The sequence below is a fragment of the Salmo trutta genome, chromosome 33, assembly GCF_901001165.1.
Source record: "Salmo trutta chromosome 33, fSalTru1.1, whole genome shotgun sequence".
NCBI classification, from domain to species: Eukaryota; Metazoa; Chordata; class Actinopteri; order Salmoniformes; family Salmonidae; genus Salmo; species Salmo trutta.
In genome coordinates, this window is record NC_042989.1 from 35,906,231 (window position 1) to 35,921,514 (window position 15,284).

General features: G+C 43.8%; 3 protein-coding genes across 4 annotated transcripts in view; 2 read left to right on the forward strand and 1 right to left on the reverse strand.

The window, feature by feature from the left end:
• dync1h1 (dynein, cytoplasmic 1, heavy chain 1) overlaps window positions 1-2,600 on the forward strand; it is a 53,678-nt gene extending 51,078 nt beyond the window's left edge. For both annotated transcript variants that reach the window (XM_029730754.1, XM_029730756.1), the window contains exons 70-75: window positions 71-285; window positions 533-686; window positions 956-1,098; window positions 1,413-1,581; window positions 1,829-1,953; window positions 2,204-2,600. In XM_029730754.1, the coding sequence (XP_029586614.1) occupies window positions 71-285; window positions 533-686; window positions 956-1,098; window positions 1,413-1,581; window positions 1,829-1,953; window positions 2,204-2,332 (935 nt within the window). In that variant the 3' untranslated portion in view covers window positions 2,333-2,600. The remainder of the gene's footprint in view (window positions 1-70; window positions 286-532; window positions 687-955; window positions 1,099-1,412; window positions 1,582-1,828; window positions 1,954-2,203) is intronic.
• Window positions 2,601-2,964: 364 nt separating this feature from the next.
• On the reverse strand, window positions 2,965-5,486 carry LOC115172906 (uncharacterized). Its single transcript, XM_029730758.1, has 5 exons — window positions 5,191-5,486; window positions 4,858-4,925; window positions 4,630-4,704; window positions 3,974-4,069; window positions 2,965-3,883 (listed from the first exon to the last, which is right to left on the reverse strand). The coding sequence occupies exons 1-5, from the start codon at window positions 5,228-5,230 to the stop codon at window positions 3,317-3,319; spliced, it is 846 nt and encodes a 281-aa protein (XP_029586618.1). The 5' UTR covers window positions 5,231-5,486; the 3' UTR covers window positions 2,965-3,316.
• A 55-nt stretch (window positions 5,487-5,541) lies between these two features.
• On the forward strand, window positions 5,542-12,093 carry LOC115172905 (WD repeat-containing protein 20). Its single transcript, XM_029730757.1, has 4 exons — window positions 5,542-5,827; window positions 8,934-9,116; window positions 9,343-10,638; window positions 11,264-12,093. Exons 1-4 carry the CDS (start codon window positions 5,546-5,548, stop codon window positions 11,312-11,314), a joined length of 1,812 nt encoding a protein of 603 aa, XP_029586617.1. The 5' UTR covers window positions 5,542-5,545; the 3' UTR covers window positions 11,315-12,093.
• Window positions 12,094-15,284: the final 3,191 nt, after the last annotated feature.

Here is a 15,284-nt window from a genome sequence, read left to right on the forward strand (position 1 = left end):
TCCTCTCCACCTCCCCTCTCCCCTCCTCTTCCACCCCTACCTCTCCTGCTCCCCTTGCTGGCTGCTTCAGGCACTGACATGATGGGTAAGATGCTGAAAATGCAGATGCTGGAGGATGAGGATGATCTGGCCTACGAGAAGGAGACTAAGCGCGAGCGCACGGCGTCCACCTCGGCTGAAGCCCAGCCCGCATGGATGCGCACGCTGCTCACCACCGCCACCAACTGGCTGACTCTCATCCCGCAGGTGGTCAACCACCTGAAGCGCACCGTGGAGAACATCAAGGTAACGTCCCGGCAACGTCTCATCTGGTCAGTGTGACGCATGGGATCTGATACCTTTTTTTATTTTTTTACACTTCTATTTCCAACCTACACACACTGCAATCTCTCTTACATAATGCTTTTTTCCCTTTATGCAGTATGTGAATGAAACTCATATGGATCTGACTTCTGATATGCAATTCACAAACACTGTGGTTGTCTTCAAGGACTATACAGGTGAAAATATATTGTTTAATCCCCACACACAGGATCCTCTGTTCCGCTTCTTTGAGCGTGAGGTGAAGATGGGCGCCCGCATGCTGCAGGAAGTGCGTCAGGACCTGACTGATGTGGTGCAGGTGTGCGAGGGCAAGAAGAAACAGACCAATGACCTGCGCACCCTCATCAACGACCTCGTCAAAGGTTCTCCTCTCATTCTCTACACAAGATCATCTTCATTTCACATCTAATATGGTTAGATAGTAACAATGTGAGAATTACTGTAATAGTCAATGGCCCAAATCCTAATTTAAGATCCATGTGTGGTACTTTTTTGTTTTTATACAAGTCTTCCATTGACATCAATGGATGTTTTTACTTAAGGGTCAAAAGTTAAACTCATGCAACTCTAGTTAGGATTTGGCATGTAGTCTCTAGAAGGCTTCCCAGTGCTAACGGTGTGTCTCGTCCAGGTATCCTGCCCCGTAGCTGGTGTCGCTACACCGTGCCTGCGTCCATGACTGTTATCCAGTGGGTGGCCGACTTCAGCGAGCGTGTCAAACAGCTGCAGGCCATCTCCCAGGGAGCCGCCAGCGGGGGCGCTAAGGAGCTCAAGGTGCCTTCATCTGACCTCTAATATTAACCGGGTTGTACATTTGACATCCTATATCAAAGGGATAGGAAGACCATAAGTGGATTTGTTGTTGCCTTAAAATGATTCCATGAACGTAGACAGTTTGCCTAATTCGTTAGGTTGGAATATTGTTAATGTTAGCATCCCATTTAAGTCTGAATGACTTAAACTACTTTAGAGTTAAAAATAAATGGTTGATACCATAATTGACCCCGGGAACATGACATTAGACAAGGTATTGGACTCGAAGCAGTATTGTTACCCATAACTCTGAATCAGTGTCTTTTCCTGTCCAGAACATCCATGTGTGCCTAGGCAGCCTGTTTGTCCCCGAGGCCTACATCACGGCCACCCGTCAGTACGTGGCCCAGGCCAACAGCTGGTCCCTGGAGGAGCTGTGTCTGGAGGTCAACGTCACCACCGCCCAGGGGGCCGCGCTCGATGCCTGCAGCTTCGGCATCAAAGGTCAGCTCACCAGTCACTCATCTATATTAGTATACAGTACCAGACAGGGCATTGGGTATTCTCACCAGAAAGCAAGAATTACAACACCAAAGCTACTTTTTTAATATAGTTATGGTCTGGCTGTGATCCTCCAGGGCTGGTTTCCTGGATTATTAAAATACATTCTCTATTGAAAGTGTTTATTTATCCATTCAATATACACGATCAACCTAAGTGACCTTTATGAACCCCTCTTTCTCCCCGACAGGTCTGAAGCTGCAGGGAGCCACCCACGGCAACAACAAGCTGTCTCTCTCCAACGACATCTCCACGGAGTTGCCACTGACTCAGCTGCGTTGGGTGAAGCAGTTGAGCGCTGAGAAGAAGCACATGGTACATCTGAGCTACACAGAATATCATGTACATGGGAATGCAAATGTGAAGCTTGAGCTCAACGCTTTCTTTAGAATTCAATATCCCCTCGGGGGTATTGCTAGATTACATATACATTTTCTCCATATGCGAGACTAGACCTCACAATTCCCTTCAATAAATGGTTCATAGAATGTTGGGAGCTAATCCTAGTCGTCCTCCAAATTGTACTGTTAATGACAACTCGCTTGTATATCCGTCATTCCCACAGGTCACTCTCCCCGTGTATCTGAACTTCACCAGAGCTGATCTCATCTTCACCGTGGACTTTGACATCGCCACCAAGGAAGACCCTCACAACTTCTACGAGCGTGGAGTGGCAGTGCTCTGCACAGAGTAGACTCTAACACTTGTTTTATTCATCATTCCTATTCATCACTTATTCATAGTGTAGTCCACAGGGTAATGTAGTCCAGTTAAGTAACTAGTGGGTAAAGTAAAATGAATTTAACACTAAGTCATTGGTAAGTGCAAGAAAGTCTGAGTAATGTGGTCAGTTGGATTGTGAAAGGGAAGTTGGAAAGAGGAATTTTTACGAAGGATTCTGTATGTTATGATGGCGTAAACGACATGGAAAATAAAGTATCAGTGGTTTAACATGGCTAAAAGACTGGGTACAGTTTTATTTTGAACTATGGTCCATGCTTGACCTTAAATGCACAATTAAGAATAGCACAACATTAAAGTGAGGTAACCATATTACTGCTTATCCGTCTTCTCAGATATGAGGGGCTAAACCCGAGCATTTTACTTCCACTGTGGGATTAGATTCATCATTCTGCTTTTCCTAGGCTGAATTACATGCACACTAGCACCCTTGTTGTAATGTGGAATTTTCTCAATCCACAAATGATTCTTTGTAGTCTCCCATCCTTGTTTGGAATGCACCCAATGAATTGACAGTGAGGGGAGCAGTCAGACATTGTCTGGAGAGATAATTATTACAAAGCAAGGACCCATAAACAAATTTAGTCCATTTGATAGCACTGCTTTATTTAATATTAGTCTAAAGCAAATCTGTCTACCACACAATAGAACTAGCAAATGCATGATTTATTCAGTCCCCCAAAATATACAGCACCACACCAATGAACAATATAGCAATGCAAATTAATATGGAATGTTATTCCTTACATGTGAGAATTAAAGTGTAAAAAAAAAAAAAACATTCATGTGACACATTCTCCTCTAACTTGAATAGCCACAACTTCAACTTGTTCTGCAGAAAGATGATCAAAAGTGCCCCTGTTTTTCCAGTGTCATGACCCTGTCCAGAAACTGCTCCTAGCCACTTGTGTAGAACAGCAGGTATAAGCAATAGTCTCTAGGCTAGGGGGGTGTTTCTGGTCATGGACCAACTCACCTCAGGCGGAGAATCCCCAGCCTCCATTTTGGTGACACACTGCTTCTTCCTGTGGCCACAATCTTGTAGTGTCTCTGCTCCTGGAAGACTTAACTTCCTTTTGAAGACACCCCTGAGGGGGATAGTACTGTCGGGAGATTTCTCTAGTATCTGGACAATGGGGACAGAGGTTGCTGCCCCCACCAAAGTGGGAAACACCGGTGTGCAAGGTGAGGATTTAGTAGTGAGCACTCCTGAGTCTGCAGATGTCACAGGGCCCCGCCCCTTGCTGTGGCTACAGGATGACATGTTCTCCATGTGGCTGCATGTCCAAAGCTCAGAGTCACTTGCTGACCTCATCTGGACATCAATGAGATGAGGCTCCGTTGGGCCACCACTTTTGATCACTTCTTTGAGGATGACAGTGGGAGGATGATTGTTCCTTCTTTGGCTCCTGCCCCAATACCTGCAGCTCCCCTGCCTCGGTCGCCTGGGGCCAGCGATAGACTCATCCGAATCTTCTGAGCTGCCGTCATATGGGTCCAAGGACTGAAGCGAGATGGGTATTTTATACTGTTAAGTATAGTATGAATGTAAGTGATTTGCTCATCAATGCTTGTGAATTGCAATCCTACTTACCAAAGAAAGCCACGAATATCGTCCCACTGGCTTGTGTGAACATGTTAGCATCCTTTGAATGGGTTGTCTGCTCTCTGGCGCACTACTTCCACATCCCTGATCAGAGTAACATTGTAGACACTAGTTAATGTGAATATTATTGTAGTTTGGTTAAAAAATAAAGGGTTTTTAACTTGTATCAAAGGTGAGGGCATGTTAGTTCTTGGTCATGACTCTGTTCCATTGTACAAGGGAGTTTAAGAGGCCGATGCTCAATCTGAACATTAACATAAGTCACTTGCGGTACAGTTTTTGGAAGCATAAGGAATTTAACTTTAATATCAGCAAGAAAAAAGTTCAATTGATACACATTGATAGGTTTAGTGTTCCCACACGGCCATATCTCCCTGTTATTGCGCTTGTTTACGGAAGACAGGAGGCCACCACCTGTGCTTATCTATCTAGTGTCCTCCGAACACCGGTGTGTCAGCGTAACTCAAACTGTAGCGGAAGTCATTTCGTGGATGAATGGCGCCTAACCAGTCTTTTTGTTGTTGTATGCAGTCAGAAGGCAGGGTAGAGTTTGAGAGGTAAGTGCATGCATGTTCATAATTATTGTAGACTATGCCTACCATAACATTTTACTGTCAGTCAAAAGGACATACAATGAGACTTACCATGGTGCTGGTATCAGACCACCTTGGACTGACATCGGACTCGGAATCAGTACTGGACTCCACTTTACACAGCTCCTACAATAAAATAGTGTTAAAGAAAATAGTTATTACATATTACTCACCTCAAAGTTGTGGCATAATAATGTTTAGCTAGGCCCGACAGGCGTTGACTTTACCTGTCTAGAAAATACAAAATGTGCCAAAAACTACATCTTTGTATTTCCTCACCATGTATTTGAATGCAAGCTTATCCACACTACTGGGGCTACTTTCAACAAGACTGGCATCAGGAAAACCTGCGAGTAATATAAATCCATGTTTATTTTATAAGGTAAACAATCAGTAGGCCTAATTAGAGTTTTCTGTCATCACAATTAATAACGTGACCTACTGTGATAATAGGCCCACGTTTTTTGTTTTTTTTTAAACATTGGTTAAGTTAAACTCGTCACGTTTAAAAACAAGGTTTTTCTGCAGAAACGCACGTCTATTCGGATGAAAACCTAAAGTATGTGCATAAGTCTGTTTGTAAACACTGACACGCAATTCACCCAAAATTACCTGGAAGTGAGTGTTGCTGCTGCCGGTTCGTTGTCGCCATGGTTCTTTGATTGACCACCAACTTCACAGATTTGGACAGGTGCGCCTTGTCGGCATCTCAGCTGAATACTGTGAATTGATTGACTCGTTTATTAGTTTTCATTGGTTCATTTCAAACAGGTTATTTTACCTTTATGCCTCGTTTACCAAGGAGAGAAACGTGAGTTTGCCAGTATTAAACTTCAATTTGGAACAAAAACATTTTTTTTTAATGGTTTTCATCTGTTCAACTCCTGTCTATTTGTTTCGGTCACACTGACCCATGAACGGTGATGCGCATGCTCCATGCGTAAGATCCGGTCTCGAGGAAGGATGAATGTTATTGTTAATTTTAAAGATGGCGGCGGCGACGGCGGCGGAGGGAGGAGGGAAGGAGTTGAACGAAATTAAAACTCAGTTCAATACACGGGAAGGTGTCTATAAACTCCTCACTCACTCCGAATATAGCCGCCCCAACAGGGTGCCTTTTAATTCCCAGGGTTCAAACCCGGTCAAAGTCTCTTTCGTTAACGTCAATGACCCGTCTGGTAACGGCGACAGAATCTGTTTTAATGTGGGCCGGGAGTTGTACTTCTACATCTACAAAGGCGTTAGAAAGGTAGGTAGCTAAATATTATTATAACAGCTTGCTTATAATTGATGTGTCTTATTAATTGATGACCACAGGTCAGTGTTGTCCAATTTTCATGGTTTATGACTAATGCACAGCACTGTGTCCAATAACACCACCAGTCTGTTCTGACTGCACTGTCCACCTCGTCCTAAAGTGTTGTGGTATGCACGGCGAGCCAGCTAGCAGACTGGCTAACTCTAATGTGACAGTCACAGTTAGGTTGTAACACCTATCAACGCACCATGGACATGGTGGACATTTTTACTAGAATCCCAATATTGGCAGTGAATGAATACTCGTGAAATCACAAGTGTGACCTCTATTTGTACTTCCACTTGGGTGATGACTTACAGTGCACGGATGCCCTGTCTGATGTGACCTAGGAAATCTAGCCTTGAAATGTGTAAAGCTAGCTACATGACTGCTTAATAAACAACAGTTGTGGAGTCAAGAACAAGGTGTTGTTGTGAATTAATTTGCACAATAACTTGCCAATTCACATACATATGAAGATGTTATATAACCTCAATTTAAATCTGCATACAAGATTTCCATTGAATGGTTTTGAATTAACTTCCAATGATGTGGTGACGTAGGAAGTACTTCATGGAGTTCAATCAGACAGACAGAGGGGCATCTCAGTGAGTCACAGTGAACTTTTGGACATGACAAGTTGATAATGCAGGGCTACAGGTGCTTGATCCTATTTTCCTCAGTGTGGCAGATAGTAGACCAAATCTGTAGTTTTTCCATTTCTTCCAAGTGTGTAAACAGATCTAAACATCTACAATATTCACAAGGACTATACAGGTGCAAAAATTATATTTTGCCCTGTTTATCAAAAGTTGTCAACAATCAACTGACTGGCTTTCTTGATGTCTATACTATTCTCTCTGGTATGCAATCTGGTTTCCGCACAGGTTATGGATTGTGTCACTGCAACCTTAAATGTCCCTTAATGATGTCGTCATTGGCCTTGATTCTAAGCAGTTGTGCTGTTTTTATTGACTTTGATACGGTAGACCATTCCATTCTTGTGGGCCGGCTAAGGAGTGTTAGTGTCTCTGAGAGAGGTAGTTAGTAAACCAAGCCAAAGATCCCTCAAAGAGTGCAGTGTATAAAGTCAGAACATCTGCTGTCTCAGCCACTGCCTGTCACCAAGGGAGTACCCCAAGGCTCAATCCTAGGCCTGACACTATCCTCAATTTACATCAACAGTAGGAAGCTCTCTCATCCATATATGTGCAGATGATAGTCTTATACTCAGGCAGTAGGAACCTCTCTCATCCATATATGTGCAGATGATAGTCTTATACTCAGCTGGCCCCTCCACGGAATTTGTGTTAAATGCTCAACAACAAAGTGTTTTTGGTGTCCAACAAGCTTTCTCTACCCTTAACCTTGTTTTGAACACCTCCAAAACAAAGGTCATGTGGTTTGATAAGAAGAATGCCCCCTCTCCCCACTGGTGTGATTACTACCTCTGAGGGTTTAGAGCTTGAGGTAGTCACCTCATACAAGTACTTGGGAGTATGGCTAGACGGTACACTGTCCCTCTCTCAGCACATATCAAAGCTGCAGGCTAAAGTTATATCTAGACTTGGTTTCCTCTATTGTAATTGCTCCTCTTTCACCCCAGCTGCCATACTAACCCTGATTCAGATGACCATCCTACCCATGCTAGATTACGGAGATGTAATTTATAGATCGGCAGGGAAGGGTGCTCTCGAGCGGCTAGATGTTCTTTACCATTCGGGCCATCAGATTTGCCACCAATGCTCCTTATAGGACACATCACTGCACTCTATACTCCTCTGTAAACTGGTCATCTCTGTATACCCATCGCAAGATCCACTGGTTGATGCTTATTTATAAAACCCTCTTAGGCCTCACTCCCCCCTAGCTGAGATATCTACTGCAGCCCTCATCTTCCACATACAACACCCGTTCTGCCAGTCACATTCTGTTAAATATCCCCAAAGCACACACATCCCTGGGTCGCTCCTCTTTTCAGTTCGCTGCAGCTAGCGACTGGAACGAGCTGCAACAAACACTCAAACTGGACAGTTATCTGAATCTCTTCATTCAAAGACTCAATCATGGACACTCATACTGACAGTTGTGGCTGCTTCACGTGATGTATTGTTGTCTCTACCTTCTGGCCCTTTGTGCTGTTGTCTGTGCCCAATAATGTTTGTACCATGTTTTATGCTGCTACCATGTTATGTTGTCATGTGTTGCTGCCTTGCTATGTTGTTGTCTTAGGTCTCTCTTTATGTAGTGTTGTCTCTCTTGTCGTGATATGTGTTTTGTCCTATATTTTATTATTTAAAAAATAATAATCCCGTCCCAGCATGAGGCCTTTTGCCTTTTGGTAGGCCCTCATTGTAAATAAGATTTTGTTCTTAACTGACTTGCCTAGTTAAATAAAGTAAAAATATATTTTTAAAATACTAAAGCGTGTACCTTTCTGATATTTCCTAGCTGGGATATACTATATGGGCCTATGGTTGGAATAGGCCTATGCAAAAAACAGCTGAGCTGTCTGGAGACACAAGAAAACTTTCCACTCGAAAACTTTCCGATCTGCTGATGGTGTCAACCATTCACCAGTGCGACTGTTATGCTAGTAAACTCACTGTGCCCCTGAGGCCTTTTGAATAAAGCACAAACCCAAGAGGCTAGAGTTGCATGTTCTGGTCTGATTCTTTATGTCAGTATTGTTCATAACACACAGCGTCAAGCCCCCTCAGACACTACATTGTCATGTAGGCCTTTATTTCAGGAAGATATTTTTTAAGGGTGTCTTTTTGATGTCCTCTGATTTATTACAATTGATTGTACTGTAATGCAATTAAAGTATTGACTTGAAAGGCCACGTCATAGACCTAGTTACCACTTCAAAAGGCCTTTCGTGTTTGCTGTCATGTTCAAAGAATTCTGTGTCATCGTGAGCACTCTACTCAAGTTGGCTTCGTTGCTTTTGCATGCCACCCTTGATGCTTGATCTGCGATTTTGATCAAGAGCCGAAAACACTCAAAAGATTACTGCCCTAATCTTATCTTGTTTTTTTTCACTCTTCTCTTTCAGGCGGCTGACTTGAGCAAGCCTATCGACAAGAGGATATACAAGGGAACACAGCCCACATGTCATGACTTCAACCACCTGACGGCCACGGCGGACAGCGTCTCCCTGCTGGTGGGCTTCTCGGCAGGCCAAGTGCAGCTCATCGACCCCATCAAGAAGGAGACCAGCAAGCTCTTTAATGAGGAAGTAAGTTGTCATGAAAGTATCAAAAGAAATGTAAAGCCACATAAAGCTGTGATTGGCTAAAACCACCATAGATTGGGGTAGAGAGAGAAATGGCGTTTTGTTACTGACTTCAAATGTAATTTTTTGACATAACTCAATGAAAGCCATTGTTGCTTACATTTGCATTTGAATTTTTTTTTGTTCCTTCTCTCCCTCCTCCCTTTCTCTCCCAAAACGCTTTCCCCAGAGACTAATAGACAAATCTAGAGTGACTTGTGTAAAATGGGTGCCCGGCTTGGAGAGGTTGTTCCTAGTTGCTCATTCCAGTGGAAACATGTACTTGTACAACGTAGAAAACACGTGTGGCACCACGGCGCCTCACTACCAGCTGCTCAAACAGGGCAAGAACTACTCGGTGCACACGTGTAAGAGCAAGTCCACGCGCAACCCTTTGCTCAAATGGACGGTGGGCGAGGGAGCGCTCAACGAGTTTGCCTTTTCACCCGACGGGAAGTTCCTGGCGTGCGTCAGCCAGGACGGCTTCCTTCGGGTCTTCAACTTTGACGCGGTGGAGCTGCACGGGACCATGAAAAGCTACTTTGGGGGTCTGCTGTGCATGTGCTGGAGTCCGGATGGAAAGTACATTGTCGCGGGGGGCGAGGATGATCTGGTGACCGTGTGGTCGTTTGTGGACTGCCGGGTTATCGCGCGCGGTCACGGACACAAATCATGGGTCAGCGTGGTGGCGTTTGACCACTACACAACCAGCGTGGAGGATGCAGACCCTATGGAGTTCAGCGGCAGCGAAGAGGACTTCCAGGGCCAAATCCACTTTGGTCGCGACCGGGCCAACAGTACGCAGTCCAGGCTCTCCAAATGCAACTCCACGGACAGTCGGACAGTACACACCACCTACAGGTTTGGCTCAGTGGGCCAGGACACTCAGCTGTGCTTGTGGGACCTCACAGAAGATATCCTTTTCCCCCACCTCCCGCTTTCCAGGGCAAGAACGCACACCAATGTGATGAATGCTACCAACCCACCGGCAGGAGGTGGAGTCGCTGGTGACATAGTGAACAATGTGAGTAATAACCCTAGCACGAACGACAGCGGCGCCAACACCCCCAGTAACTCCCTCTCCTCTCCCCTGCCACGCTCCAACAGCTTACCGCACTCGCCAGCTATGACTGCCAACAACAAGAGCAGTGCCATCGCCTCGGGTGTCAGCAAGTTCGCCACGCTCTCCCTTCACGATCGCAAAGAGCAGCACCAGGAGACAGACCACAAACGGAACCACAGCATGGGTCATATTAGCAGCAAGAGCAGTGACAAGCTCAACATGCTCACCAAATCCAGAACAGACCCTGCAAAGACTCTGGGGACACTGCTCTGTCCCCGCATGGAAGACCTACCCCTACTAGAGCCTCTTATCTGTAAAAAGATAGCACATGAGAGACTGACTGTCTTAATATTTCTTGAGGACTGTATAGTGACAGCTTGTCAGGAGGGAGTTATTTGGACATGGGCGAGGCCTGGAAAAGTGGTAAGTTCTTTTTGAATAGAATTTAAGCTCTGCATAATACCCATGCATTTCTCTTTGTGGTTAGTTTGGGCACTGCAAGGATCCATTTTGAAAACTTTAGTATAATTGTGGACATTTTGGACAGCATTGTGTTGGGATCTCCTACACATGCAGTATGTCACATCTCAATCTGTCTGTATGTGTGTGTTTTGTGTTCATCTGTCACCCCATGCAAAGCCCATACATTTTCAAAATATGAATAATGGTTAGACGCTTGTATGTTATGTACAATCAAGTCACCTGGTGGGTAAGTAAGTGCACTTAGGCAGCCCTCCTTATTAGTGGAAAGAAGACATTGATCCCAACCGAGTGTGTTTGTGTGCATCGGCTCGAAAACACCCATATTGACAAGTTACCATCCCACAATGCACCGCAGCATAACCAAGCAAGACCTCTGCACGCTCACCCACTACACAGATTCTTTCAGCTTTCTATGTTAATGCATTATATTTACTGCATGCACTCACTAACTGCTGTGCAAAGGCCATTTGAATGCAGGAAAGTGGGAGAAGGAAGATGGGGGGGTGATTCATTTGATGCTTTGAGAACTTTCCCCAATGCCAAATCTCCTTGTTTTCCTTTCCAGGGTTTGTCATCCCAAAAGCAAGCCGTCTCTCCCAGTGGAACGATAATATAGCCAACACTATTTCTGCTGCTAAGAAACCTGCATTACACCAGAGCCTGGTGCTGCTCTTCACCCCACAATGCATTGCAAGTTTTTTCCTTTTATTCTTTTTCCTTTCTCTTGTTACTTTTTCTATTCTCTTTATTTTTTGGTTATCATTCACATGGCCTAGATGGTAGAACTATTCAAATACAGAAATGGAAAGGGTGTGGAGACATTTTGGACAGTGTTTCTAATGTATTTTCTGGACTTTTAAAATGTTTTTTTATTTTTATTATTTGTCTCTTTTTGCTCCCACATCTCACAAGACTGTTTTCTGGACTTTGAGCTTGGCTTAGTTAGATGCAAACCAATGAAATTATGCTTGTGTTTTAAAATGAGAGTTCACCCAACTTTCATAATTCCTATGCAAGTGGTCCATGGACCAGGAGTGACTGCCACCAGCCGCTACCGTAAAATAATGGCGTTCCATAGTGCTCACCAACCATAGTCTAAAAACTGCACACAAAAATCAAGTCGTTTAGCCTTTATGATTTTGCACTGTCAAAGGGTATTACATTTGCTAGAGTCCCAACTATTTTCTTGACCAAGCTACACACGATCACAGGTTCCGGTGTGCCTTGTCTTCCGTTCAGAAGGCAGTCTCAGTCATCGTAGGTGTGGTTTTTGCAGTCACTCCTGGCTCATAGGCTGCATTCAAGGTAAGAAAAAGATTAACAAATTAAATTTGAGTGAACTAACCCTTTAGCATCCAAGGATTTGCCTCTAACCAAATTCTTTACAAGTGTTTTTAAAAAAAAAAATAGAATCTCCCCATTGAGAACTTTGCACAGATTTTGTTACAGTGACTGCAAAAACCACACCTACGATGACTGAGACTTTCCTCTGAACGGAAGACAATGCACACCAAAACCTGTGATTGTGTGTAGCTAGGTCAATACTAAACAAAAATATAAACACAACATGAAACAATTTCAACTATTTTAATGTGTTACAGTTCATACAAGGAAATCAGTCAATTTAAATAAATGCATAAGGCCCTAATCTATGGATTTCACTTGACTGGGAATACAGATATGCATCTGTTGGTCAGATACCAACAAACAAAAAAAGTAGGGGCGTGTATCGGAAAACCAGTCGGTATCTGGTGTGACCACCATTTGCTTCATGCAGCGCGACACATCTCCTTCACATAGAGTTGATCAGGCTGTTGATTGTGGCCTATGGAATGTTGTCCCTCAATGGCTGTGCGAAGTTGCTGGATATTGGCGGGAACTGGAACACGCTGTCGATCCAGAGCATCCCAAACATGCTCAGTGGGTGACATGTCTGGTGAGTAACGCAACATGTTGGTCACATTTTTAATGAGCTGAAATAAAAGATCCCAGAAATGTTACATACGCACAAATATTATTTCTCTCAAATGTTGTGCGCAAGTTAGTTTACATCCCTGTTAGTGAGCATTTCTTCTTTGCCAAGATAATCCATCCACCTGACAGGTGTGGCATATCAAGAAGCTGATTAAACAGCATGATCATTACATAGGTGCACCATGTACTGTGGACAATAAAAGGCCACTTTAAAATGTGCAGTTTTGTCACACAACACAATGCCACTGATGTCTCAAGTTTTGAGGGAGTGTGCGATTGGCATGCTGACTGCAGAAATGTCCAACAGAGCCGTTGCCAGAGAATGTTCATTTCTCTACCATAAGCTGCCTCCAACGTTGTTTTAGAGCATTTGGCAGTACGTCCAACCGGCCTCACAACCGTAGGTCACAGACCACGTGTAACCACACCAGCCCAGGACCTCCACATCTGGCTTCTTCACCTGCAGGATCGTCTGAGGAAGGGTGGGGGATTCTCAGAAGTATTCCTGTCTGTAATAAAGCCCTTTTGTTGGGAAAAACGTATTCTGATTGGCTGGTCCTGGCTCCCAAGGGGGTGGGCCTATGCCCACTCATGGCTGTTCCCCTGTCCAGTCATGTGAAATCCATAGTTTAGGGCCTAATGAATGTATTTCAATTGACTGATTTCCTTCTATGAACTGTAACTCAGTAAAATCCTTAAATTGTTGCATTTTTGTTCAGTTTAGTTTTATCAGAGGAAAATGGCTTTACATTTTGGGTGTGCAATAACTCTGACAGCTGTTAGGAGGAGAAATGATTAAAAGCCTTTTATATCTAGTAAAGGAACACTCTACCCGAAAACTATTTTTTTGTATTTTTTTCATTAGTCCATTGTTGATATAGTCCCAATGTTTTGCATGTCAGCAATCAAGTTTTCAAGATGTGTAACTTTCGAAATTCAATATACCGGCTGTATTTTGACTTGTACAGTACCAGTCAAAAGTTTAGACACCTACTTATTCAAGGGTTTTTCTTTATTTTTACTATTTTCTTCATTGTAGAATAATAGTAAAGACATCAAAACGATTACATAACACATATGGAATCTTAAAGTAGCTAAAAAAGTGTTAAAAAAATCAAAATATATTTGAGATACTTCAAAGTAACCACCCTTTGCCTTGATGACAGCTTTGCACACGCTTGGCATTCTCTCAACCAGCTTCACCTGGAATGCTTTTCCAACAGTCTTAAAGGAGTTCCCACATATGCTGAGCACTTGTTGGCTGCTTTTCCTTCACTCTGCGGTCCAACTCATCCCAAACCATCTCAGTTGGTTTGAGGTCGGGTTATTGTGGAGGCCAGGTCATCTGATGCAGCACTCCATCACTTTCCTTATTGGTCAAATAGTCCTTACACAGTCTGGAGGTGTGTTGGGTCATTGTCCTGTTGAAAAACAAATGATAGTCCCACTAAGCACAAACCAGCTGGGATGGCGTATCGCTGCAGAATGCTGTGGTAGCCATGCTGGTTAAGTGTGCCTTGAATTCTAAATAAATCAGTGTCGCCCACAAAGCAGCCCCACACCACCTCCTCCATGCGTCACAATGGGAACCATACATGCGGAGATCATTCGTTCACCTACTCTGCATCTCACAAAGACACGGCGGTTGGAACCAAAAATCTCCAATTTGGACTCATCAGACCAAAGGACAAATTTCTACCAGTCTAATGTCCATTGATCGTGTTTCTTGGCCCAAGCCAGTCTCTTCTTATTGGTGTCCTTTAGTAGTGGTTTCTTTGCAGCAATTTGACCATGAAGGCAGGATTCACATAATAAGAGGTGGCAGGTAGCCTAGCGGTTAGAGCGTTGGGCCAGTAACCGAATCCCCGAGCTGACAAGGTGAAATAATCAGTGTGGCAGATGGTAGACCATAAAAAATAATCTGTCGTTCTGCCCCTGAGGAAGGCAGTTAACCCACTGTTCCCTTGGCGCAGAAAACGTGGATGCCGATTTAAGGCAGCCCCCCGTACCTCTCTGATTCAGAGGGGTTGGGTTAAATGCAGAAGAAACATTTCAGTAGAAGGCATTCAGCTGTACAACTGACTAGGTATCCCCCTTTCCCTAATGTTTATGTCTGTTACTTGAACTCTGTGAAGCATTTATTTGGCTGGTACAGTAAAACTGGTAACTCTAATGAACCTATCCTCTGCAGCAGAGGTAACTCTGGGTCTTCCTTTCCTGTGGCGGTCCTCATGAAAGCCAGTTTCATCATAGCGCTTGATTGTTTTTGCGACTGCACTTGAAGAAACGTTCAAAGTTCTTGAAATGTTCCGTATTGACTGACCTTCATGTCCTAAAGTAATAATGATGTTTTATCTTTGCTTATTTGAGCTGTTCTTGCCATAATATAGACTTGGTATTTTCCCAAATAGGGCTATCTTCTATATACCACCCCTACCTTGTCACAACACAACTCATTGGCTCAAAAGCATTAAGAAGGAAAGAATTTCCACAAATTAACTTTTAACAAGGCACACCTGTTAATTGAAATGCATTCCAGGTGACTACCTCATGAAGCTGGTTGAGAGAATGCCAAGAGTGTGCAAAGCTGTCAAAGGCAAAGGGTGGCTACT

Excerpts from the sequence above, each read along its gene's own strand:
- LOC115172906 (XM_029730758.1), bottom strand. The coding sequence starts at position 5,230 with ATGGCGACAACGAACCGGCAGCAGCAACACTCACTTCCAG. Across the intron at positions 4,926-5,190 it reads GCAGCAACACTCACTTCCAG|GTTTTCCTGATGCCAGTCTT; the intron begins GTAATTTTGGGT and ends TATTACTCGCAG. Across the intron at positions 4,070-4,629 it reads GGTCTGATACCAGCACCATG|GGATGTGGAAGTAGTGCGCC; the intron begins GTAAGTCTCATT and ends TACTCTGATCAG.
- LOC115172905 (XM_029730757.1), top strand. The coding sequence starts at position 5,546 with ATGTTATTGTTAATTTTAAAGATGGCGGCGGCGACGGCGGCGGAGGGA. Across the intron at positions 5,828-8,933 it reads TCTACAAAGGCGTTAGAAAG|GCGGCTGACTTGAGCAAGCC; the intron begins GTAGGTAGCTAA and ends CTTCTCTTTCAG. Across the intron at positions 10,639-11,263 it reads GGGCGAGGCCTGGAAAAGTG|GGTTTGTCATCCCAAAAGCA; the intron begins GTAAGTTCTTTT and ends TTTCCTTTCCAG.